Source organism: Pan troglodytes, chromosome 20, assembly GCF_028858775.2.
Source record: "Pan troglodytes isolate AG18354 chromosome 20, NHGRI_mPanTro3-v2.0_pri, whole genome shotgun sequence".
NCBI classification, from domain to species: Eukaryota; Metazoa; Chordata; class Mammalia; order Primates; family Hominidae; genus Pan; species Pan troglodytes.
In genome coordinates this window covers 51,935,128-51,959,383 of record NC_072418.2, presented here as the reverse complement: position 1 = coordinate 51,959,383, position 24,256 = coordinate 51,935,128, and the positions used below count along the sequence as shown (strand labels likewise).

General features: G+C 53.7%; 2 protein-coding genes across 11 annotated transcripts; one reads left to right on the top strand and one right to left on the bottom strand.

Annotated features, from left to right (window-relative positions):
• The first annotated feature begins 373 nt into the window (after positions 1 to 373).
• Positions 374 to 1,475, top strand: LHB (luteinizing hormone subunit beta). Of its 2 annotated transcripts, NM_001071803.1 has the most exon segments (3): positions 374 to 388; positions 741 to 908; positions 1,145 to 1,387. In NM_001071803.1, coding segments are annotated over 3 exon segments (426 nt in total).
• Positions 1,476 to 1,528: 53 nt separating this feature from the next.
• Positions 1,529 to 24,256, bottom strand: RUVBL2 (RuvB like AAA ATPase 2). Of its 9 annotated transcripts, none has more exons than XM_063800319.1 (17): positions 23,784 to 23,807; positions 23,366 to 23,531; positions 21,241 to 21,362; positions 18,360 to 18,414; positions 14,086 to 14,141; positions 13,004 to 13,145; positions 10,272 to 10,401; positions 10,051 to 10,117; positions 7,572 to 7,678; positions 7,388 to 7,481; positions 6,843 to 6,966; positions 6,359 to 6,453; positions 6,142 to 6,260; positions 2,844 to 2,963; positions 2,297 to 2,426; positions 1,769 to 1,883; positions 1,529 to 1,638 (listed from the first exon to the last, which is right to left on the bottom strand). In XM_063800319.1, the coding sequence occupies exons 6-17, from the start codon at positions 13,131 to 13,133 to the stop codon at positions 1,613 to 1,615; spliced, it is 1,257 nt and encodes a 418-aa protein (XP_063656389.1). In that variant the 5' UTR covers positions 13,134 to 13,145; positions 14,086 to 14,141; positions 18,360 to 18,414; positions 21,241 to 21,362; positions 23,366 to 23,531; positions 23,784 to 23,807; the 3' UTR covers positions 1,529 to 1,612.

The window sequence follows — 24,256 nt, the reverse complement described above, 5'->3', positions numbered from 1 at the left end:
GGCTTCAGTCCAGCACCTTTCTCGGGTCATGGCCTCCTCCTGGCTCCCAAGACCCCACGATAGGCAGAGGCAGGCCTTCCTACACCCTACTCCCTGTGCCTCCAGCCTCGACTAGTCCCTAGCACTCGACAACTGAGTCTCTGAGGTCACTTCACCGTGGTCTCTGCCTCACCTCTGGCGCTAGACCACTGAGGGGAGAGGGCTGGGGCACTCTGCTGAGCCACTCCTGCGCCTCCCTGGCCATGTGCACCTCTCGCCCCCGGGGGGATTAGTGTCCAGGTTACCCCAGCATCCTATCACCTCCTGGTGGCCTTGCCGCCCCCACAACCCCGAGGTATAAAGCCAGATACACAAGGCAGGGGACGCACCAAGGATGGAGATGCTCCAGGTAAGACTGCAGGGCCCCTGGGCACCTTCCACCTCCTTCCAGGCCATCACTGGTATGAGAAGGGGCAGACCCGTGTGAGCTGTGGAAGGAGGCCTCTTTCTGGAGGGGCATGACCCCCAGTAAGCTTCAGGTGGGGCAGTTCCTGAGGGTGGGGATCTGAAATGTTGGGGTATCTCAGGTCCTCTGGGCTGTGGGGTGGGCTCTGAAAGGCAGGTGTCAGGGTGGTGGGTCCTGAATAGGAGATGCCAGGAAGGGTCTCTGGGTCTTTGTGGGTGGTGTACCACGCGGGATGGGAAGGCCAGGGCTCAGGGCTGCGGTCTCAGACCTGGGTGAAGCAGTGTCCTTGCCCCAGGGGCTGCTGCTGTTGCTGCTGCTGAGCATGGGTGGGGCATGGGCATCCAGGGAGCCACTTCGGCCATGGTGCCACCCCATCAATGCCACCCTGGCTGTCGAGAAGGAGGGCTGCCCCGTGTGCATCACCGTCAACACCACCATCTGTGCCGGCTACTGCCCCACCATGGTGAGCTGCCTGGGGCCAGGGGCGGATGCTGCCACCTCAGGGCCAGACCCACAGAGGCAGCGGGGGAGGAAGGGTGGTCTGCCTCTCTGGCCTGCGGTTGGGGAATGGGGTGTGGGAGGGCAGGAACAGAGGGCTTCCTGGGCACCTGAGTCCAGGACCTGTGGGGTCAGCTTGGGAGCTCAGCTGAGGCGCTGGCCTCAGGCACATGCTCATTCCCCCACTCACACGGCATCCAGATGCGCGTGCTGCAGGCGGTCCTGCCGCCCCTGCCTCAGGTGGTGTGCACCTACCGTGATGTGCGCTTCGAGTCCATCCGGCTCCCTGGCTGCCCACGTGGCGTGGACCCCGTGGTCTCCTTCCCTGTGGCCCTCAGCTGTCGCTGTGGACCCTGCCGCCGCAGCACCTCTGACTGTGGGGGTCCCAAAGACCACCCCTTGACCTGTGACCACCCCCAACTCTCAGGCCTCCTCTTCCTCTAAAGACCCTCCCCGCAGCCTTCCAAGTCCATCCCGACTCCTGGAGCCCTGACACCCCGATCCTCCCACAATAAAGGCTTCTCAATCCGCACTCTGGAGGTGTCTTTCTGTGGGCTCAGGGCAACCACACATACATAGGGTGGGTCCAGCTTCCAAACCATTTTATACAAAGTCACAGTGTCAGAACTCTGGTGGAAAACAGGGTGGGGTCGGGGGATGACATCCAGCTCAGGAGGTGTCCATGGTCTCGCCTTCTGTGGGGAGAAGGAAGGCCACATGGTCAGTGTCGCCCAGGTGGCAAGGCCTGAGCCTTCTAGGCCGAGCTCCCTCTTCCTCCCTCTGAGGTTGGCTCTGGCAGTGCAGGTGCGGGGTGGGGATTCTTACTGAGTTCATTGAAGAGGAAGGCGTCCTGGTACTCCTTCATGTACTGCGTGGAGCGGGACTCGTCCAGGAAGAGTGAGTAGACCCGCTTGATGTCATCCACCTGCACTTCTGTACCCTGGAGGGGGAGGGCGAGTCCTCAGTTGGGCCCCTCTCCGTGAGGCTCAAGGCACAGACCCCAGCGTATGCCACCTCCATGCTCTAGGCAGCAGAGTGTGGCATGTGAGGGGAGGGCATTCTGGGCCAGATTGCCTGGGTTCAAATCCTGCCTGGCCATCTCCTTGTTGTGGGCCCAGCCTCTTCATTCCTCAGTTTCTTTATCTGTAAGGTGGACCTAACAGCATCTACTTAAGTCAAGAGAGATTTACTGACACCTACTATAGGCCAGGCTGGATGATACAGAAGCCAACCTGAGGGATGAAAATTCCCCGCCTCTGAAAATGTACATTCTAGGATGAAATCGGAAGCCCCTGAAGTACTGTGTCACTCACTGCCGCCATCTGGCCCTGCTGGCTAATTCGGCCGGCTGACCTTGCGTTTCCGGCACACCAAGCTGGCAGCTGTGATGAGCTGGATGGCGTAGCGCAGTGACGTCTCCAGCCCGATGCGGGTCAGCACCGTGTAGGCGTCCTCACTCATCTCCACATCTTCTTCCTCGCACCTGCAAGCAGTGGGGGACAGGGGTGGCTCAGCCGGGGCCCAGCCTCTGACTGCAGCAGAAGTGGCCACAGCAACCCTCTGGCCCTTCCCCACTGGGAATATGTGGCGCCTGCATCTTAGAACCATAGAATGCTGAGGCTAGAAGAGCCACGGAGACAGGGGCTGGGCTGGACCTAAAACCTAGGCCTCCTGACCACCCCCAGGGCGCTGGCCCCAACACCAGTCACGGGTACCTCGCCTCCCTTTCCCACCGTGGCTCCTGCTCCCGGATCGGAGGCCACTGTCTGGGTGCCCGCTCAGCCCTCTCTCTTGTAGGCCCAGCCACCATGCCACTCCGCTGGACCTCAGTGTCAGCATTTGTCAAACAGGGTAGACCCCAGCCCTGCCTCTCAGGCGCACGGCCTGGTCCTGCCCGCACCGGATGCGGAGGATCTGCTTCGTGTCTTTCTCGCTGTAGGGGGTGGTGGAGACGATAAGCAGCCGGTCCAGCAGGTCTATGGGGATGCCGTGAGGGCTCTGGTAGCTGGTGCCCCGGATTCTGAGGAAGAGGCAGAAAGAGGGGGCTGTCAGGGGCATGTTCCCTCTTCATTCCCTTTGCTGGGAACACTCTCACCTCCCATCACCACCCACTCACTGGGCCCAACACCACTTAACCTTTAGCTCATGTCTCCTGTCACATGATGACATCACCCCTGATGACGCAGCCTTCCACAACTGCGTCAGTCCCCCAAGGGCACCTTTCTGCGGAGCTGGGCTGCTTTAAGCTAGATCTCTGCCTCCAGGATTACTGGATCAAGGTCCCACTCCTGTGCTCGACACAAAGCTTCACAAAGGAGGGGACTGCACCTGTCTTGTTCCCTGCTGCAGCGGGGCCAGCCCAGGGCTGGTGCCAGGGATACAGTCAGTTCCCCTTATTCACAGTAGTGAGGTTCTAGAAAGTCATCGTGAACACTCCAATTAGCTGATCCTGAGCCACTGCTCCTAGTGGAATACAGGGTTAGGCTCTCTCGAGCCTCGGCTTACAGTATTTTCATCAAACAATATACATATAATCTGGGTCTATGTGTATTTTCATTTGTGTGTTTCCGGTCTTTTTGGTTTGTTTTTTGAGACAGAGTCTCGCTCTGTTGCGAGGCTGGAGTGCAGTGGCGCGATCTCGGCTCACTGCAACCTCCGCCTCCCGGGTTCAACCGATCCTCCTGCCTCAGCCTCCCAAGTAGCTGGGTCTACAGGCGCACGCCACCACGCCCAGCTAGTTTTTTCTATTTTTAATACAGACAGGGTTTCACCATGTTGGCCGGGATGGTCTCATTCTCTTGACCTCATGATCCACCCACCTCGGCCTCCCAAAGTGCTGGGATTACAGGTGTGAGCTACCGCGCCTGGCCTCATGTATGTGTGTTTCTATTTCCATGTGTTTGTTATGTAACATCACTGTTTATTCTCTAACATGGAGCTCGTGTCAACAGCATTCTAACTTGGGCTCAGCGAAGCGTCTGTAACACGGCATTTTCTCCGTCAGGCTTCACAGCCTCCTTGCACTTAGAATACTAGACGGCACTTCAACACTGTGCACAGGGGACACTTTAAATGGCAATATCACCAACAAATGGCCCCAAAAAGTTTTAAAAAAAAAAGGCACAAAAAAAGTGACAACACTTTGGGAGGCTGAGGCGGGTGGATTGCTTGAGCCCAGGAGTTTGAGACCAGCCTGGGCAACATGGCAAAACACCATCTCTACAAAAAAAAAAAAAAAAAAAATTAGGCTGGATGCGGTGACTCACCCCTGTAATCTCAACACTTTGGGAGGCTGAGGTGGGCAGATCACGAGGTCAGGAGTTCGAGACCAGCCTGGCCAATATGGTGAAACCCTGTCTCTACTAAAAATACCAAAATTAGCTGGGCATGGTGGCGGGTGCCCATAATCCCAGCTACTCAGGAGGCTGAGGCAGGAAAACTGCTTGAACCCAGAAGGCAGAGGTTGCAGTGAGCCGAGATCGTGCCACTGCACTCCAGCCTGGTGACAGAGCTAGACTCCATCTCAAAACAAAAACAGAAATTAGCTAGGCATAGTGGTGCATGCCCGTGGTCCCAGCTGATGAGGAGGCTGAGGCCAGAGGACTGATTGAGTCCCAGGGGTGGTGTGTGTGTGTGTGTGTGTGTGTGTGTGTGTGTGTGTGTGGTGGGCACTGAGGCTGCAGTGTGCCATGATCGTGCCTCTGCACTCCAGCCTGGGCGACAGAGCAAGACCTTGTCTCAAAGAACAAAAGTGACAAACGTAGCACTAAATAGAATACACCAAGGACACTTATTTACAGCATGAGCGCTAATGGGAGCAGGCAGTGTTGCCTCATTCACACTCAGCTGGGAAAGTGGGTGTCAGGTGACTTGAATTTGTTGCCGAAAGCAGGGCAGATATTTATTTGGGGATTACAAATAAATCTTAGCAAGCGAGATTCTCAGATACAGAGTCTACGAACAATCAGGGCTGCCCGTAGCTGCTGCCTCCCACAGGAGGTGCCCCTGGGCAGTCCCCAGGCCCTGACCTGCAGTTTCTGTGAAAACACCGTCAGCCCTGGGGGTCTCTTCCAGTGTCCAGCCATCCAGAGACCAAATTACGGCCCTGCTACCTTCTAGACTTGTGACCTGGGCAAGTCACTGGGCCTCACTGTCCTGCCCTATAAAATGGGGCTGAGGTGATATCTACCTTCTGAGCTGCTTCTGGGGATCCAAGGAGTTAAAAGAGCCAAACACAGAGCCAGGCCCAGCGGCCCAGCATCCTCTGTAGGGTGCCCGCTTCTTCCCTTTTGTGATGTCCATCCCAACCACCCAGTTTCAGCTGGGCCCAAGGCTGCAGGGCTGGAGCTGACAGTACCCAGCCTTCTTTGCCACCAGGTACGGCACTGAGCCCAAGCAGTGCCGGGCAATGGAATGGGGGTGCAAGGTTGGGGTGCAGCCTGTGGATCACAGCCTATGGGGGCTGCCTGCCCTCCACATCCCCCTGCTTCCTGCGGGCCAAAATGTGGCGAGGTGGAGAAGACAGCCAGCGGGCATGGTGGCAGGTGCCCGTAATCCCAGCTACACAGGGTGCTGGCAACACCTGGGAGACGAGGTTCCCAGGCTTCAGCACAGCACAGTACCCTCTGTGTCACAGGAATCTGTCCCCGGCATCCTCAGGCCAAACACAACATTAAGAGTTCCCCGTGCACAGGGTGCTGGCAACACCTGGGAGATGAGGTTCCCAGGCTTCAGCAGAGCACGCTACCCTCTGTGTCACGGGAATCTGTCCCTGGCATCCTTAGGCCAAACACAACGCTAAGAGTTCTGTTAATGGAGTTGCTGGGTCGAAGTGACTGAACAATCGTAGTTTATGTTATGTCTAACAGATGTCACTGTGCTTCCCTCAAGACTAGAAAACATCCCACAGCACTCCTGTGAGTTTCCTGCAGCACCCTGGGGTGCCTCGGCACGCAGTTTGAAAACTGCAGCCTTGGGGGCTAAAGGAGCAGCAAGACAGAAAGGCAGCAAGAACACAGTCTCTGGGCTTCCTCGGGCAGCAGAGCTGCCTCCCACCCACCTTTTGTAAGCAAAGAGCGCACACTGCAGTCACGCGTCCCTCCCTGACCCGGTGTCAACACAGGCTCCCGTTGACCCTCTGACCACACCCACTGCCCAGAGCATCCTGTTTTCCCCAGAGGCCCCTGTAGCCGGCTCACCGCGTGATGCCACGGTTGGTGGCCATGATCAGGACAGGCGCCATGTCACTCTCCAGGGCCCGGTTGAGGAAGGAGAAGCTCTCGATGTCCAGCATGTGGACCTCGTCGATGAACAGCACCTTGGATTGGGGTGTGTGTGAGAGTCACCACCCGCGTCCCCACTTCCCCGGCCCACCTCCACCCCACCACCTGCCCCGGCCATGTCCTGGGTCCTCACTCCAGGGATGATCTCCGCCTTGCCCTCCTCGCGCCACTCAGCCACCTTGGCATTGATCTGCTCACGGACTTCTGACTTGATCTCCCCTGTGTCACCTATGGGAGGCACAGGTTGCATCAGGGAAGCCAGAGAGGAGGCGGGTTCCAGGGCCAGAGTGTGGCTAAGACAGAGAAGGATGATGCCAGGGATGGAGGAAGGGGAGCAAAGCAAGGAGGGATGAGGAGCCTGAAACATCCCCAAAGAGGAGGAACAGAGGCAGAGAACACAGGAGGGGAGAGGGCAGGGCCACACCCCCATCACAGCACCAGCAGGGGTGGGGATGAAGCAGACTTGCAGGTGGAGAACAGAGGCAGCCACGGGCCGGAGTTATAGGAAACAGCATGGAGCAAGTGGGCCACACTCGGAGCTCAGGAACAGAGGGAGCCCGAGGGAGGCTGCTAGGCCTGGGGCAGGGCAGGGCAGGGCAGGGCAGGAGGGGCCTCACCTGAGAAGAGCGCCAGGAAGCCCTGGGTGCGAGAGTTGATGACGTCGATCTCATGCAGGGACACGGTGTGCACCACCTCCTTGCGTTTCTGGAGCTCCCCATCTGGGCACTGCACGAACTTGGTCTATGGGGTGGGGGTGGGGGAAGAACGGAGGAGACAGGGCAGGGAAGGGCATGAAGGGGGCCCCTAAAGCCCTCTGTCTGGGGGAGACTGGAGCTCCAGGAAATGGAGCTGGGAGGCTAAATGGGGTCATCTGGAAACCCCAGGCCCAGGAGGTAGTCAGGACTAGGGACATTCCAGAGCGCTGAGGGTCACGGGGGCTCCCGGAGGACCTTAGAAGCCACAGGCCACATGTGGCCATGCGAAGCTATAGTGCCAGGCTGAGGGGCCCTGCTGTCCTAGGGTTACAGGGAAGACCCAGGAGTACCAGGACAAACAGTCAGGGTAACAGGAAGATCCAGACCCCATGGGTCAAGGGGGTGATGGAGGAGATGAAAACACCCCAGTACTGGGGGCGAGGGGATCCCGGGAGTCCCGGCCGCACCTGGGAGCCCATAGCGTCGTAGTCGCGGGCGCGTGTGAAGGAGCGGCCCAGCTTGGAGATCTTGCCCGTCGCCTTGTCGATGGTGATCACGTCCCTACAGGGGGATGGGGGGTAGGGTAAGGAAAGGAATGGGCCCAAGCTCGCCCATCCCCCTGGCTGCCTGGCATGGCCCCTGACTGCTCACCCGGCCTGGACCTTGTCCTTGGTCAGGGACTCAATCATCTTGGTGCCCAGGTCGTAGATGGTCTCCATCTCTGTGGTCTTGAGGGTCAGTTTGCCCACCTTGGAGCCCTGAGAGTGGGGACAAGCCAGGGATGGGGCTCAGAGAGGGCCCTGATGTTGCCCCAGTGCCCCCAGTGTTGATAAGCTTCTGGCTCTGCTCTGGCCTCTGCTTCCACAGCTTCAAAATGGCCACAACACAAGGAAGCTCTCCGGGGAAGAGATACGGTGCGCTCACCAGCCTGACGCGGTGATGGCTCCGCGGCTGAACATGTATGTCCCAACGGACCATACTGGACACTTGCAATGTGTACAGCTTTCTGTATGTCAATTAAAACTCAATAAAGTTCTTTTTTTTTTTGAGACGGAGTCTTGCTCTGTCGCCCACGCTGGAGTGTAGTAGCGTGATCTCGGCTCACTGCAAGCTCTGCCTCCCGAGTTCACGCCATTCTCCTGCCTCAGCCTCCCGAGTAGCTGGGACTACAGGCACCCGCCACCACGCATGGCTAATTTTTGTATTTTTAGTAGAGATGGGGTTTCACTGTGATAGCCAGGATGGTCTCCATCTCCTGACCTTGTGATCTGCCTACCTCGGCCTCCCAAAGTGCTGGGATTACAGGAGTGAGCTACTGCGCCTGGTGAATAAAGCTCTTTTTTTTTTTTTTTTTTTTTGAGATAGAGTCTTGCTCTGTCGCCCAGGCTGGAGTGCAGTGGTGTGATCCCGGCTCACTCCAACCTCCATCTCCCGGGTTCAAGTAGTTCTCCTGCCTCAGCCTCCCAAGTAGCTGGGATTACAGATGTGTGCCACCATACCCAGCTAATTGTTTTGTGTTTTTATTATTTATTTATTTTTGAGATGGAGTTTCGCTCTTGTTGCCCAGGCTGGAGTGCAATGGTGTGATCTTGGCTTACTGCAACTTCTGCCTCCCAGATTCAAGCGATTCTCCTGCCTTAGCCTCCCAAGTAGCTGGGATTACAGGCACCCACCACCACGCCCAGCTAATTTTTTGTATTTTTAGTAGAGACAGGGTTTCACCATGTTGGTCAGGCTAGTCTTGAACTCCTGACCTCAGGTGATCCACCCGCCTCGGCCTCCCAAAGTGCTGGGATTATAGGCATGAACCACCGCGCCCAGCCTTTTTGTATTTTTAGTATAGACAGGGTTTCACCATGTTAGTCAGGCTCGTTTCGAACTCCTGATCTCAAGTGATCGCCCACCTCAGCCTCCCAAAGTGCTGGGATTACAGGTGTGAGCCACTGCGCCTGGCCAAAACTCAATAAAGCTCTTAATAAAAATAGTAAACAGGCAGGGTGCAGTGGCTCACACCTGTAATCCCAGCACTTTGGGAGGCCAAGGCGGGCAGATCACAAGGTCAGGAGATCGAGACCACAGTGAAACCCCGTCTCTACTAAAAATACAAAAAATTAGCCAGTTGTGGTGGCAGGTGCCTGTAGTCCCAGCTACTCGGGAGGCTGAGGCAGGAGAATGGCGTGAACCTGTGAGGCAGAGCTTGCCGTGAGCTGAGATTGTGCCACTGCACTCCAGCCTGGGCAACAGAGCAAGACTCCATCTCAAAAAAAAAAAATTATAATAAAATAAAAATAGTAAACAAACAACATACCTAAAAAATAAAGTCTATCAAAAACAACATAGGCCCGAGGTCTCGCAAAATTGCCAAAGGTCACACTTTGACATTCCTATTTTACACCCAAATAAAAAGTATTTTTGTTGATCACAAAATCAGAAAACACAGCTATGCAAAAAGGAGAAAACAGAAATTTAAAAAAAAAAAAAAAAAAAAAGAGGCCAGGTATGGTGGCTCACGGCTGTAATCCCAGCACTTTGGGAGGCCAAGGTGGGCAGATCACGAGGTCAGGAGTTCAAGACCAGCCTGGCCAACATGGTGAAACCCCGTCTCTACTGAAAATACAAAAATTAGCCGGGCGTGGTGGCATGCACGCACCTGTAATCTCAGCTACTCGGAAGGCTGAGGCAGAAGAATCACTTGAACCCGGGAGGCAGAGGTTGCAGTGAGCCGAGATTGCACCACTGCATTCCAGTCTGGGGGACAGAGGGAGACTCTGTCTTGAAAACAAAAAAAAAAAGAGAGAGCAAATCACCTGTATCATGTAAGCTGGACAGGACATGCCTTTCGGCCACGGAACGAGTTTTGAAGTCTGTTGGGTTTTGAGGTCTGTTGGGAACTCACTAACAGATCTCTCTCATTATTTTACCGCCTCAGTTTCTATTGCCCATAATGTCCCTCATAAGGGGATAAGCCATTGTCAAGTTAACTGACCTCCTACTGTAGGCATGTACATGGCTCTAGTCTGCAGCTAGAACATTCCATGGGATTCTGACCTCAGTGCAGACCTGATATCTACTCTCTCCAACCCTGGCGCTGGAGGTGGCCTCAGCAGGGTACAGACTCACACAGACTCACCGTCCCTGTTGCTGGTCGATCAATCTGGATCTCCACCACCTCCCCTTCGATGATCTCCGTCTCCTCCCTAGCCAGAGAGCAGATCTGAGGAGACAGCCTGACACCTGGGCCCTTGGGAATCACAACCTTCCATGAGCTCTGGGACAAAGGACGAGCCGCCCGGGGTGCGGGGTTGCTCCCAGGCTCTGGGGTCTGGCACCCGCCTCGGGTCCCCCGCTTACTTGATGCGAACGCCGATGGACCGCCGGAAGGCCTGCGTCAGCGCCTCGGTCTTGCTCATCTCCAGGGAGAAGATTTCACTGCCGGCGATGGCTGTGAATGGCGTGTCAGGGCCCAGGGCCTGCGCCATGCCTGGGAAGGAGGCAGTCTGTGTAGGTGAAGCCGCTCTGGCACCAGGTCCCCGACACCTGCTCTGTGGCAAACTAGCTTTTCTCCCACCCCAGGAAAGAGGGTTCAGTGCCATCCTACATGTAAGGACTTGGCTCCGAGCTGAGCAGAGTGCTGGGGAGGGGGAACTGGAGAGCGGGGTTCAGCCATGAGGCAGACAGTGAGTGAGAAGCCAGGCAGGGCAGGTTGCTCCGGCAGGCCTGGCTTAGAATCCCACATTGCCCAGAGGGTACACCCTAGAACCTCGCCACGCCTCAGTCTCCCAGCCTCTATGAGCTGTTTAGCCTCAGAGCTGGGCGAAGGGGACCAGGGACGAAGGCCAAGGAGCCCACACGATAGCTACAAGTGATGAAGGCAGACTGCCTCGGCTCCCATCCCAGATCCACCACTTAAGTGCAGGTGGCGCCATGGGATCTTGAGCGATCTGAACTGCTCCCTGAGCCTCAGTCTCCCCCTCTGTCTAATGGGGATGATAACAGAACACGTGCCAGCATGGGATGACACCCTGCTTAGGAGCGACTATGGGCAGGCAGGCAGGCAGGCACTGGTGCTCAGCAGTAACACGGTTGCACAGCCTGAAACTGGCACAGGGCAGGACGCTCTACCGCCGGTGGCCTGGGGTGGCTGGCAGGAAGCAGGTCTGTCTCCAGCAATGGCTCTGAATGCCAGACCTTTCCTTCCAGTTCCCTGGCCACAAGGTTTGGTCCAATGTGGGGCACGCCCTTTCAGACAGGCTGACACCACACCCTCCTGCCCAGTGTCAAGTGGGACCTGTTCTTAGTCCTCTTTGTGGATACACAATGGCCCTCATCACAGAACTCAGCAAGTATCTGCTGAGGGCTGAGTGGACGAGCACGGCCCATGCCATCTGGGGACACCAGGGGTCCTCTCTGCCTCTTTCACTAGACTAAGAAGCGTCCCTGCCAGGGTGAGGCTAGCCTTACCCCAGTGCTGCCCAGCACAGGGTTTGGCCTGCAGGAGGCCTGCGGGAGACACAAGAAGAGGAAAGGCGAGGCCGGGCACAGTCACAACATGCCTAAAAAATAAAGTCTACAGGCTCCCGCCTGTAATCCCAGCACTTTGGGAGGCTGAGGCAGGCGGGTGGATCACCTGAGGTCAGGAGTTCGGGACCAGCCTGGTCAACATGGTGAAATCCCATTTCTACTAAAAATACAAAAATCAGTTGGGTGTGGTGGCACACATCTGTAATCCCAGCTACTTGGGAGGCTGAGGCAGGAGGATCACTTGAACCCAGGAGGCAGAGGTTGCAGTGAGCGAAGATCACACCACTGCACTCCAGCCTGAGCGACAGAGTGAAACTGTCTCAAAAAAAAAAAAAAAATGAAGAAGAGTAGGAAAGCAGACAGGATGGAGGGAAGGAAGTTACTGTGTGTGCCACATTCTGGGCCTGGACATGCTGTCCCCAGTGTCCGCCCAGGAGCCTCCTGGCCATCCTACTAGGCTTAGCTCAGGTATCCGCTTCTCTGGAAGCCTCTAGCAACAAATGCCACCACATGTCCCGTTTTCCTACCAAGGTCAGGAGCCTCCTCTGTCACATGCTACCTGCATTGTAACACATGTCGCCTTGGAAGGGATCGTGTCCATGACCACCTCCTGCAGACCAGAAACTCTTTGAAGTCAGGCCTTGGTCTAACTCATCTATGGGTCCCCAGTGTCCAGTCCGAGCACCCCAACAGGCACTGCTTTATCTTCACTGAAGACCTGGCTGTTACTCTGATTCTCCCTGCCTGGCCCCAGCCTCAGCACAGAGGTGGGAGTGAGTGGGAAGAGCAGTGGGTTAGGAAAAGCTTCAATGGGGCAGAGATGCTGAAGTAGGGTTTTGAAGGATAAATAGGAGTTCAACAAGGAAGAAGAGGAACAGCTGGGAGTGAAAAGATCATAAACCACTAGCGGACTGCAACAAAGACTGCTGGGTGACTCCTCAATACCCACCTTCCCCTTCTTCCTTAGTTCCAGAACCCTCATTTTCTTTCCTGTTTTTTTTTTTTTTTAATTTTTTATTTTTACAACAACCTTTTGCCCAACAGAAGAATCCTCATTTTCTTAAGGCAAAAATGGTCCAAATTATGAAATTTAAAAAAACATTTAATGTGCCAGCCTCCCCTGAAGCAGAGTGTGATCATATGATTACATTCTAGTCAATGAGATAATGAGATATAAGCAGAAGCATGGAGGATTTCCAATGACTGTTTAAAGGAAGCCAACTCGAGGGGGTTCATCCTCATGGCAACTCCTTTCTTCCTGCTGCCTGGGTTATGAGTGGGAAGGCTGGAGCTCTGGCAGCCCTCTTGGAACATGGCGTCCTCTTGACTGGAACCAAGTGCAGAGGATGGTGAGGCAGGAAGATGGAAGACTTCCTGGAACTGCTTAATAAGCCCCAAATGGCCTACCTCTAGATTCTTCCATGGGCGAGAATGAATCCTGAGTGTTTAAGCCACTGCCATTTTGGGTCATCTGTTAAAGGCGGCTCATCCTGACCCTGACTTACACAGGAGGAGTTATTTAGCAGGAAACAGGAGAGTTCCTGCCCTGGGAGGTTTCTTACCCATGGCGATGGCCGTCTTCCCCGTGCCCGGCTGGCCAGCAATAAGGACTGCCCGCCCGGCAATCTTCCCTTCCCGGATCATCTCCAGCACCACGCCGGCCGCCCGCCGTGCCGCCAGCTGACCCACCATGCCCTGCGAAGCCTGTGGGTGGGAGGCGCACATGAGGTGATTTCCTGTGGGGCTACCATGGCATTTCTACCACATCCTGGCTAGTGAGATGGAAGCAGACATTACTACCTGGGACTTCTAGGAAAAGCCAAAAAAGCTTTCCCTGCCTTTTTTTTTTTTTTTTTTTTTTTTGAGACAAGATCTCACTCTGTCACCCAGGCTGAAGTACAGTGGTACGATCATGGCTCACTGTAGCCTTGACCTCTAGGGATCAAGAGATCCTTCCACCTCAGCCTCTTGAGTAGCTGGGACCACAAATGTGCACCACCATGTCCAGCTAATTTTTAAAATTTTTTGTAGAAAGGAGGTGTCACTATGTTACCCAGGCTGGCCTCAAGCTCTTAGGCTCAAGCAATCTTCCCATCTCAGCCTCCCAAAGTATTGGGATTACAAGTGTGAGCCATTGCACCCAGTCTAACTTTTTTTTAAGGTGGCAAAGCAATTGCTACCCACTCCCAATTCTTTTTTTTTTTTTCCAAGATGTCACCCAGGCTGGAGGGCAGTGGCACAATCTTGGCTCATTGCAACCTCCACCTCCCAGGTTCAAGCAATTCTCCTGCCTTAGGCTCTCGAGTAGCTGGGATTACAGGCATGCACCATCATGCCCGGCTAATTTTTGTATTTTTAGTAGAGACAGGGTTTCACCATGTTGGTCAGGCTGGTCTTGACTCTGACTTCAGGTGATCCACCCACCTTGGCCTCCCAAAGCGCTGAGATTACAGGCATGAGCCACCACACCTAGCCTAATCAATTCTTTAGTACCAAGAAAACCCACATGTGGCTGAAGTTTATGGGTATGTAGCCAAAGGTCCAGAAGACCATAACATAGTCCCCACACTCCCCAGGGCCCTGGGTACCCACTACCCAAGACCTTCATGGAGAGGCCCTCACACCCCAGCCTCCTCTGCTCTACCTGCCGAGGCTCCAAGGCATCGTCCAGCCCCAGTCCCCGGATGTGGGAGTGGGCACCTACATGAAGGGAAAGAACAAAGACTCAGTTACTAGCCAGCTTGCTGCACATGTGGCCCGACCCCTCTGAGCCCTGGTTTCCTTCTTTGTCAAAGGGGTGGGTGGGAGTAGGGAGCAGGGGTTGGGGGAATGAAGGGGCACATGGGAAGGATATCCCAAATTGGCACCTCCCTAGGAAGATGGCTGAATGTGGTAAATGCTCAATGAACTGGAGCTGCTCTGAGGATGCATCCTAGTTAAACAAAAGTCACTGAGGCCTCATTAAGCACATAATTGTACTAAGAACTAACCACAAGGGCTAATGATCACAATTACTTCATGTTTTTGGTTTACACAGCACCCACATGTTCTCAGTTTATTCCATATGATCCTGCAAAAAAAGAGCCCTGGCTGGGGCCGGGCGCAGTGGCTCCTGCCTATAATCCCAGCACTTTGGGAGGCCGAGGCGGGCGGATCACTGGAGGTCAGGAGTTCGAGACCAGCCTGGCCAACATGGTGAAACCCTGTCTCTACTAAAAATACAAAAATTAGCTGGGCATGGTGGCAGACGACTGTAATCCCAGCTTCTCAGGAGGCTGAGGCAGGAGAATTGCTTGAACCTGGGAGGCGGAGGTTGCAGTGAGCCAAGATTGTGCCACTGCATTCCAGCCTGGATGACAGAGCAAGACCTGTCTCAGTAAAACAAAATAAAATGAAACAAGAGCCCTGGCTGCTATCACCCTGAAAGCACTTCTGAGTATCAAAATGGCAACAGTCCCAGAACCTATTGATATGAATGGGGAAGGAGCTCAGAGAGGTTAGGTCCCATGCCCCAGCCACACAGCCAGCAAGAGGGGAAGATGGGATTCCCATGCTTTACATTAGATGAGGGTTGAGCAAACCTCAGCCTGGAGGCCAGCCACCTGTTTTTGCAAGTAAAATTTTATTGGAGCTGGGTGCGGTGGCTCACGCTTATAATCCCAGCACTTCAGGAGGCAGAGGCAAGCAGATCACCTGAGGTCAGGAGTTCGAGACTAGCCTGGCCAACATGGTGAAACCCCGTCTCTACTAAAAAATACAAAAATTAGCCTAGCGTGGTGGCATGCACCTGTAGTCTCAGGTACTCGGGAGGCTGAGGCATGAGAGTCACTTAAACCAGGGAGGTGGAGGTTGCAGTGAACTGAGATCGCCCCACTGCACTCCAGCCTGGGCAACACAGTGAGACTCCATCTCAAAAAAAAAAAAAAAACAAAAAAACAACCAAAAAATCTTTGTATTGGAACACTGCCATTTATATACTGTCTGTGGCTGCCTTCGCACTGCAAGAGGAGAGTTGAGTAGTTTCAACAGAGGAAGGATTTACCATCTGACCCTTTAAGAAAGATTTGCTAGGGTCCGGGCGTGGTGGCTCACGCCTGTAATCCCAGCATTTTGGGAGGCCGAGGCAGGCGGATCACGAGGTCAGGAGATAGAGACCATTCTGGCTAACACAGTGAAACCACGTCTCTACTAAAAATATAAAAAATTAGACGGGCAAGGCCGGGCGCCGTGGCTCACGCCTGTAATCCCAGCACTTTGGGAGGCCGAGGTGGGCGGATCACGAGGTCAGGAGATCGAGACCATCCTGGCTAACACGGTGAAACCTCATCTCTACTAAAAATACAAAAAAATTAGCTGGGCGTGGTGGCGGGCGCCTGTAGTCCCAGCTGCCGGGGAGGCTGAGGCAGGAGAATGGTGTGAACCTGGGAGGCGGAGCTTGCAGTGAGCCGAGATCGCGCCACTGCACTCCAGCCTGGGTGACAGAGCAAGACTCCGTCTCAAAAAAAAAAAAAAAAAAAAATTAGACGGGCGTGGTGTCAGGCGCCTGTAGTCCCAGCTACTCGGAAGGCTGACAGGAGAATGGCGTGAACCCGGGAGGTGGAGCTTGCAGTGAGCCAAGATTGCGCCACTGCACTCCAGCCTGGGGGACAGAATGAGACTCCATCTCAAAAAATAAAATAAAATAAAAGAAAGAAAGATTTGCTGACCCCAGTGCTTGATTGTGAGCACCCCAAGGGAGGCTCCTGGGTGCAGCTAGTCTCTACTGGGTCCTCAGCTCACAAGCAGTGCTTGGCTCTTCATCCTTTTTTTTTTTTTTAATTTTTTATTGTTTTTTGGCCAGGCGCGGTGGCTCATGCCTGTAATTCCAGCACTTTAGGAGGCCGAGGCGGGTGGATCACGAGGTCAGGAGATAGAGACCATCCTGGCTAACACGGGGAAACCCCGTCTCTACTAAAAACGCAAAAAATTAGCCGGGCATGGTGGCGGGCGCCTGTAGTCCCAGCTACTCGGGAGGCTGAGGCAGGAGAATGGCGTGAACCCGGGAGGCAGAGCTTGCAGTGAGCTGAGATTGCGCCACTGCACTCCAGCCTGGGCGACAGAGCGAGACTCCGTCTCCGAAAAAAAAAAAAAAAAATTTATTTTTATTTTTTGAGAGAGCGTCTCACTCTGTCGCCCAGGCTGGAGTGCATGGTGCAGTCACATCTCACCACATCCTGAACCTCCTTGGTTCAAGCAGTTCTCCCAAGTAGCTGGGACTCAGGCATGGACCACCACTGCCGGCTAATTTTTTGATTTTTTTTTTTAGAGACAGGATCACACTATATGACTCAGGCTGGTCTTGAACTCCTGATTCAAGCAGTCCTCCTGACTCCGCCTCTCAAAGTGCTAGGATTACAGGCGTGACCCATCATGTCCGGCCATACTTGGCACTTTTTGTTTGTTTTTGAGATGGAGTCACTCTGTCACCCAAGCTGGAGTGCAGTGGCACGATATTGGCTCACTGCAACCTCTGCCTCCCAGGTTCAAGCCATCCTCCCTAGTAGCTGGGACTATAGGCATGCACCACCATGCCTGGCTAATTTTTGTATTTTTAGTAGAGACAGGGTTTCACCATGTTGGTCAGGCTGGTCTCAAACTCCTGACTTCAGGTGATCCACCCGCCTCGGCCTCCCAAAGTGCTGGGATTACAGGCGTGAGCTACAGCACCCAGTCTCGGCACTTTTATTTATTTATTGAGAGACAGAGTTTCACTCTTGTCACCCAGGCTGGAGTGCAATGGCATGATCTTGGCTCACTGCAACCTCCACCTCCTCGTTCAAGCAATTTTCCTGCCTCAGCCTCCCGAGTAGCTGGGATTACAGGCACGCGCCACCACGCCCAGCAAATTTTTGTATTTTTAGTAGAGACGAGGTTTCACCATGTTGGCCAGGCTGGTCTCAAATTCCTGACCTCAGGTGATCCGCCCACCTTGGCCTTCCAAAGTGCTGGGATTACAGGCATGAGCCACTGCACCCAGTGCCCCGGCACTTTTAATAGATGAAACAGTGTTGGCACACAGACCCAAAATGCTTTATATGAACTACCTTACTGAATCTTACATTAACTGATGAGGTAAACTATCTTAGCTTCGTCTTGCAGATAAGGAAACTGAGGCACAGAGAGGAACTAGTCCCTGGCCACATGGTGGGAAAGTGGCAGAGCTAAGCTCCAGGAATCCAGCACTGGGCTTCTAAAACCCATCTTCACAGCCAGAAGCCCTTACTGCCTTTCTCGGATGCCCTGAATCAGTGAGCCTGGTGCATGAATGAATGCGGTCACTTCCCTGCCGGTAAAGCTCTTTGTGAGAGCGCACCCTGCTGGCCTCACTGCGTCTCAACTTCCTGCTCTGTGTGAGCCTGGGCCAGTGATTTAGCTGTCCTGAAAATCAGTTCCCTCAGCTAACAGTTACAATATGCACCTCATGCGGCTACTGCGAGGGTTCCACAGGACGCAAACTCGTGCATTCGATGGTTATCTCTTGATCATCTGCTCTGTTAGGTCCTGTGCTAGGGACACAGCTAGGAATGACACAGACCTTGTCCCTGCCCTCAGGGAACTCACCCCACAGTGTGTACTGGGTATACGAGGCCAAACCCAGTAAAGCACCCAGTAAATATCTATGACTTCCAGGCAAACATACCCGGGAACCCCACCAGGATAGCCAGGATAGCAGCCTGGTCCCCAGTGCATCATCTGACCCAACACTGGAACTGAGGATCCTCCTCCCCCATTAGACAGGGCGAGTGGGGGAATGGTAGTGGGGGCACAGTTGGTGTGCAGGCCACCTCCCTCTCCATCTTAGGGGTCCTCAATAGGTTTGCTCTGTCAGGGCACATGGCAGGCAGGGCTTAGGTCCTATTCCTGACCCAACTCACTCACCGATTCGCTCAATCCTTGTTACATCACGGATCTCCGGGACTTTGGTTGTGGCTGTCTGGGGGTGCAAGAAGATGTGTCAGAGGACTAGTGTGGTCCCAGCTTTCACCAACCCCTCCTCTGTCCCTCCCATGAGATGGTCCTTTCCACTCCTTCCCCTCACAGGCAGGCGATGGGACAGGCACCAGTCACCCCCACCCCTCTTGCCTGTCACTGCCTAATGGCTGGTTGGTTGAGCCCCAGGAAGACAAGGACTGTCTGTCTCATCGACAGCTTGGTCCTCAGGGTCCAGCACATATTTGGTTATTTGGTGAATGAATGAAATCCTCCCTGTTTCTTTTTTTTTTTGAGATGAAGTCTCGCTCTGTCACCCAGGCTGGAGTGCAGTGGCCCAATCTCGGCTCACTGCAACCTCCGCCTCCTGGGTTCAAGAAATTCTCTGCCTCAGCCTCCTGACTAGCTGGGATTACAGGCGCGCATCAACACACCCGGCTAATTTTTGTATTTTTAGTAGAGATGGGGTTTTGCCATGTTGGCCAGGCTGGTCTCAAACTCCTGGCCTCAAGTGATACACCAGCCTTGGCCTCCCAGAGTGCTGGGATTATGGGTATGAGCCACTGTGCCCGGCTAAGTCCTCCCTATTTCTTTTTTTTATTTTTATTTTTTGAGACGGAGTCTGCTCTGTCGCCCAGGTTGGAGTGCAGTGGCCCGATCTCAGCTCATTGCAACCTCCGCCTCCTGGGTTTAAGCGATTCTCCTGCCTCAGCCTCCTGAGTAGCTGGGACTACAGGCGCACACCACCACACTTGGCTAATTTTTTTTGTATTTTTAATAGAGATGGGGTTTCGCCCATCTCTACTGGGGTTGGCCAGGCTGGTCTCGAACTCCTGACCTCAAGTGATCTGCCCACCAAGGCCTCCCAAAGTGCTGGGATTACAGGTGTGAACCACTGTGCCCAGACAAGTCCTCCCCATTTCTAATAACTGTGAGCTCCATAAGGACAGACACCAATGAGGAGCAGGCATGGAGCTGGACATGCTCTGGCCCCTGCTAATTTCCCAGCATCCCTTGTACCAGGCGGCCCCAGTTCTCAACCACCAGGCCTTGCACATGCTGGCCCCTGAGTCCAGACTGCTCTCCCTGCCCTCTCACTGAATTAGATCAAGTGCTGCCCCCTAGGGGAGGCCCTTTCTGACCAACACCCCTGCCAGGCTAGTTCTAGGACCTCTAGACATTCAGACAGATGAAAGGCCTCCCTGGGAGCCCGATCTCCCTGTGTGATCTCACATTCCTGAGGGAGATGGATGGATCAATATTCTCTGCTCCAGTGGACATGAGTCCCATGAAGGGCACGGCCTGTGTCTCTCTTGTTCACCTCGGGACTCAATGTCTGTGGTTTGCTAAGTGATACTCTAAAGTGCTGAGCTCATTCAACAAGAATATACCGAGGCTTCCCATGTTGACAGTTCTCCACAGAGAGGAGCCAGCTACCACCCCTTCTCACATGGGGGAGGGAGGTGAGTAAACACCACCCGGGACAATTCAGGACCCCCCCAGAGGTCCACACAAAACATGGACACGAGTGTTCACGGCAGCACTATTCACAACAGCCAAAAGATAGAAACAACCCACATGTCCATCAGCTGATGAATGGCGAAATAAAACATGGTCTATTTGTGCAAAGGAATATTATTCAATCATAAAAAGGAATGGAATTCTTTTTTCTTTACTTTTTTTTTTTTTTGAGACAGAGTCTTACTCTGTCACCTAGGCTGGAGTGCAATGGTGCAATCTTGGCTCACTACAACCTCTGCTTCCTGGGTTCAAGTGATTCTTCTGCCTCAGCCTCCCAAGTAGCTGGGATTACAGGTGTCCACCACCACACCTGGCTAATTTTTTTTGTATTTTTTAGTAGAGATGGGGTTTCACCATGTTGGCCAGGCTGGTCTTGAACTCCTGACCTCAGGTGATCCACCTGCCTTGGCATCCCAAAGCGTTGAGGTTATAGGCGTGAGCCACCGCGCCCGGCCAGGAATGGAGTTCTGATACATGCTACAACGTGGATGAACTTTGAAAACATTATACTGACTGAAAGAAGCCACACATGAAAGACACATATGGTATGATTCCATCTATATGAAGTAGCCACAATAGGCAAATCCATATACAGAGAAAGATTAGTGGCTGCCTAGAACTGAAGATGGGAGGTATGGAAGGAGTAGCGGTGACAGGTAAGAGGCATGGGGTTTCTTTTTGGGGTGATGACAATGTTCTAAAATTGACTGTGGAAATGGCTGCACAACTCTGTGAATATACTAGAAAACACTGAGCTGTATACTTTAAATGGGTGAATTATGTAGTACGTGAATTCTATCTCAATAAAGCTATTAAGAAAAAAAAAAAACAGGCTGGGCGTAGTGGCTCCCACCTGTAATACCAGCACTTTGGGAGGCTGAAGCAGGCAAATCACTTGAGGTCAGGGGTTCGAGACCAGCCTGGCCAACATGGTGAAACCCTGTCTCTACTAAAAATACAAAAATTAGGTCAGGCACGGTGGCTCACGCCCGTAATCCCAGCACTTTGGGAGGTCAAGGCAGGTGGATCACTTGAGGTCAGGAGTTCGAGACTAGCCTGGCCAACATGGTGAAACCCAGTCTACACTAAAAATACAAAAAATTAGCCAGGCGTGGTGGCAGGTGCCTGTAATCCCAGGTACTTGGGAGGCTGAGGCAGGAGAATTGCTTGAACCCAGGAGGCGGAGGTTGTAGCGAGCAGAGATCACGCCACTGCACTCCAGCCTGGGCATCAGAGCAAGACTCTATCACTAACACACACACACACACACACACAGATACAAAAATTAGCTGGGTGTGGTGACACGCACCTGTAGTCCCAGCTACTCAGGAGGCTGAGGCAGGAGGATCATTTGAACATTGGAGAGAGGCAGAGGCTGCAGGGAGCCAAGATCACACCACTGCACTCCAGCCTGGGAGACAGAGTGAGACGCTGTCTTGAAAAAAAGAAAAAACAAAAAAACAATCCTGGATGGTGGATCTTTGCATGTCTGTTACATTATTTTCTGACACTTTGGAATAGTTCATAATTTCTAATAAGGAAAAGGAAGCCTAAGAAGCTAGCATGCTAACGGAGGCCACCCATCCCCAAGTCTCCTTCCTTCCCACAGGTTTGTGTTTTTTCTTGAGACAAGATCTCATTTTGTCACCCAGGCTGGACTGCTGTGGCCTCCACCTCCCAGGCTCAAGCAATCCTCCCACCTCAGTCTCCCAAGTAGTTGGGACTACAGGTGTGTCCCACCACACTTGGCTAATTTTCTTCTCTTTTCTTTTCTTTTCTTTTTTTTTTGAGACACAGCCTTACTCTGTCACCCAGGCTGGAGTGCAGTGGCGCAATCTCGGCTCACTGCAACCTTCGCCTCCCGGGTTCAAGCAATTCTCCTGCCTCAGCCTCCAGAGTAGTTGGGACTACAGGCATGTGCCACCACGCCCGGCTAATTTTTTTTTGTATTTTTAATAAAGACGGGGTTTCACCATATTAGCCAGGCTGCTCTCAAACTCCTGACCTCATGACCTGCCCGCCTCGACCCCCCAAAGTGCTGGGATTACAGGTGTGAGCCACCGCACCCGGCCTAATTTTCTTATTTTTTTGTAGAGACAGGGTTTCGCTATGTTGCCAGGGCTAGTCTTAAATTCCTGGGCTCAAGCAATCCTTCTACCTCGGACTCCCAAAGTGTGGGATTACAGGCGTGAGCCACTGTGCCCAGCCCACAGGTCTTTCTTCTCTTCTTCCCCCAGAGAGGACATGCAGTTATCCAGCCCAGAGGAAGCCTCCTCCCTCTGGAGCCAATCATTTAGACTTTCTGGCCATCAATGGTCACAAGCTTTCCCTGTCACTGTGTGAACCTTCCCACCTACTGTCTCCTATAGGAAGCTGGAACCCAGGAGCATAGAACATTACCCCCAGACTACAAGCAGAAGACTAGGCATCCCCGCCCCACAAAAAAGACATGAATCCAGGAATCCCAAATGTAGCTCTCTCAACATAAACAGGCCCCTTACCAAGGACTGTCTCCTATAAAGACTTTCTCTTTCATCATAAGTCTCTCCAAAACCTTGCTGCCCGCTGGTCCCATGAAAACCAAGGTCATTTCAAAACTCAGCACCCACCGTCCCCTCATACTTCCAATACTTTCTCCATGGTAGTTCTGGTCATAGCCTTCCTCTTCTACTTCCCTATCCACCCCCTCCTCCTCCTTGCCCTGGTGACAGCAACAGACTCAAACCTCATCCCCAGCTACCAACAACTTTCTCCCCCTCCCTTCCTCCATCTTGACTGGGCTCATCATGGAAACTGAGGCACCTGTAAGCCCAGCCCAGTCCCTAAGTTCAGGTCACATTACCTTTTTCTTTTTGGAGACAGAGTCTCGCTTTGTCGCCCAGGCTGGAAAGCAGTGGCGCGATCTTGGCTCACTGCAACTTCTGCCTCCCAGGTTCAAGCGATTCTCCTGCCTCAGCCTTCTGAGTAGCTGGGATTACAGGCCTGCACCACCACACCTGGCTAATTTTTGTATTTTTAATAGAGACGGGGTTTCGCAATGTTGGCCACGAACTCCTGACCTGAAGTGATCCGCCCGCCTCGGCCTCCCAAAGTGCTGGGATTACAGGCATGAGCCACCACGCCAGGCCAAAATCACTTCTTTATTCAGGTAATTGAGCAGGTGCCAGGCCAAGTTTCCTGGCCTCTCCTTCATTCACATGTATTCATTCATTCAAATATTCAAGTGATAATTTATTGAGCATTTACACTGAGACGTAGCCCGTGTGAAATACTGGAAATATGAAAATGGCCAAAACGGTAGCATGAAAAGATCCCGATTTCTGGGTCCCTAATCCTTCAGTCCTCTCCACTAAGACTCTCTTGTTCCTCGACAATTTCTTCCCACTAAAGGCTCACTAGGCGCCCTCGCGCTCTCAGACACACTGAACAGGTACCTGCCTGTGCTTCCAGCTTGGAACTCAAGTGCCATTGGCACCACTAACAATCCAAGGCTCCCAAATGGCTCGAAGCGCAAGGTCCTACAACCCTCCTCATCACACACTGGCGCCAAGGACTGCGGAACCGGCCGTTGCGCCAAGAGGATTTTGAAAGTTGGAGTTCCTATAGCATGATGGGGCCAGACCTGAGATTCTGGGATCCCAGCCCCCTCCCCGCCTCAGATCCAGAAGTCCAGCCCCCATGTCCCCTTCTCCCCCAGATCTGGGAGGCCGAGCTTCCTCCTCCTTCAGACCCAGGAGTCTGAACCCCCAGATCCCTCCTCCCTCAGACCCAGGAGTCAGGGCCTCCAGCATCCTCCTCTCTCAAACTCGAGACTGCTAGCTCGCTCCTCACCCTCCATGCACCCACACTTACAACGGTTGCCATGATGCTCACCAACCGCCAGAGTCCTAGCGGAAACGGAAACGCGCAAGGAGCGAGATGTTCTGGCTCCTCTAGGCTAGCTGGTTCTTCAAAGATCTCGATGGTTCCTCATAAATATGTAAATATTGTGGGGGCGTGGCGGGACTTTAGGCCCCGCCCTCCCACCGAGGCTGCGCTGGAAGACGGGTGTCCGGAACTCCTGGGTCCATTCCCAATGTCTCCTGGCTCCTCCTCCTTTTGCTCAACCCCACCACCGCCCCGCTCAGGCCGATTGCAAAATTCTTAGCTGTTCTTTGAGTAACCACACGTCCTCCACGCTCCTTTCCTCTTTATCCCACCCTCCTCCTCCCCACTTTGAGGCCTCCCGCTCCAGATTGACAGAGCTGAAGGCCAATCATTTGCGTAAAGCGCAGCGGCAAGCTCCGCCCCCTGGAGGTCTCACGGCCGAGGCGGGGCCGGGACAC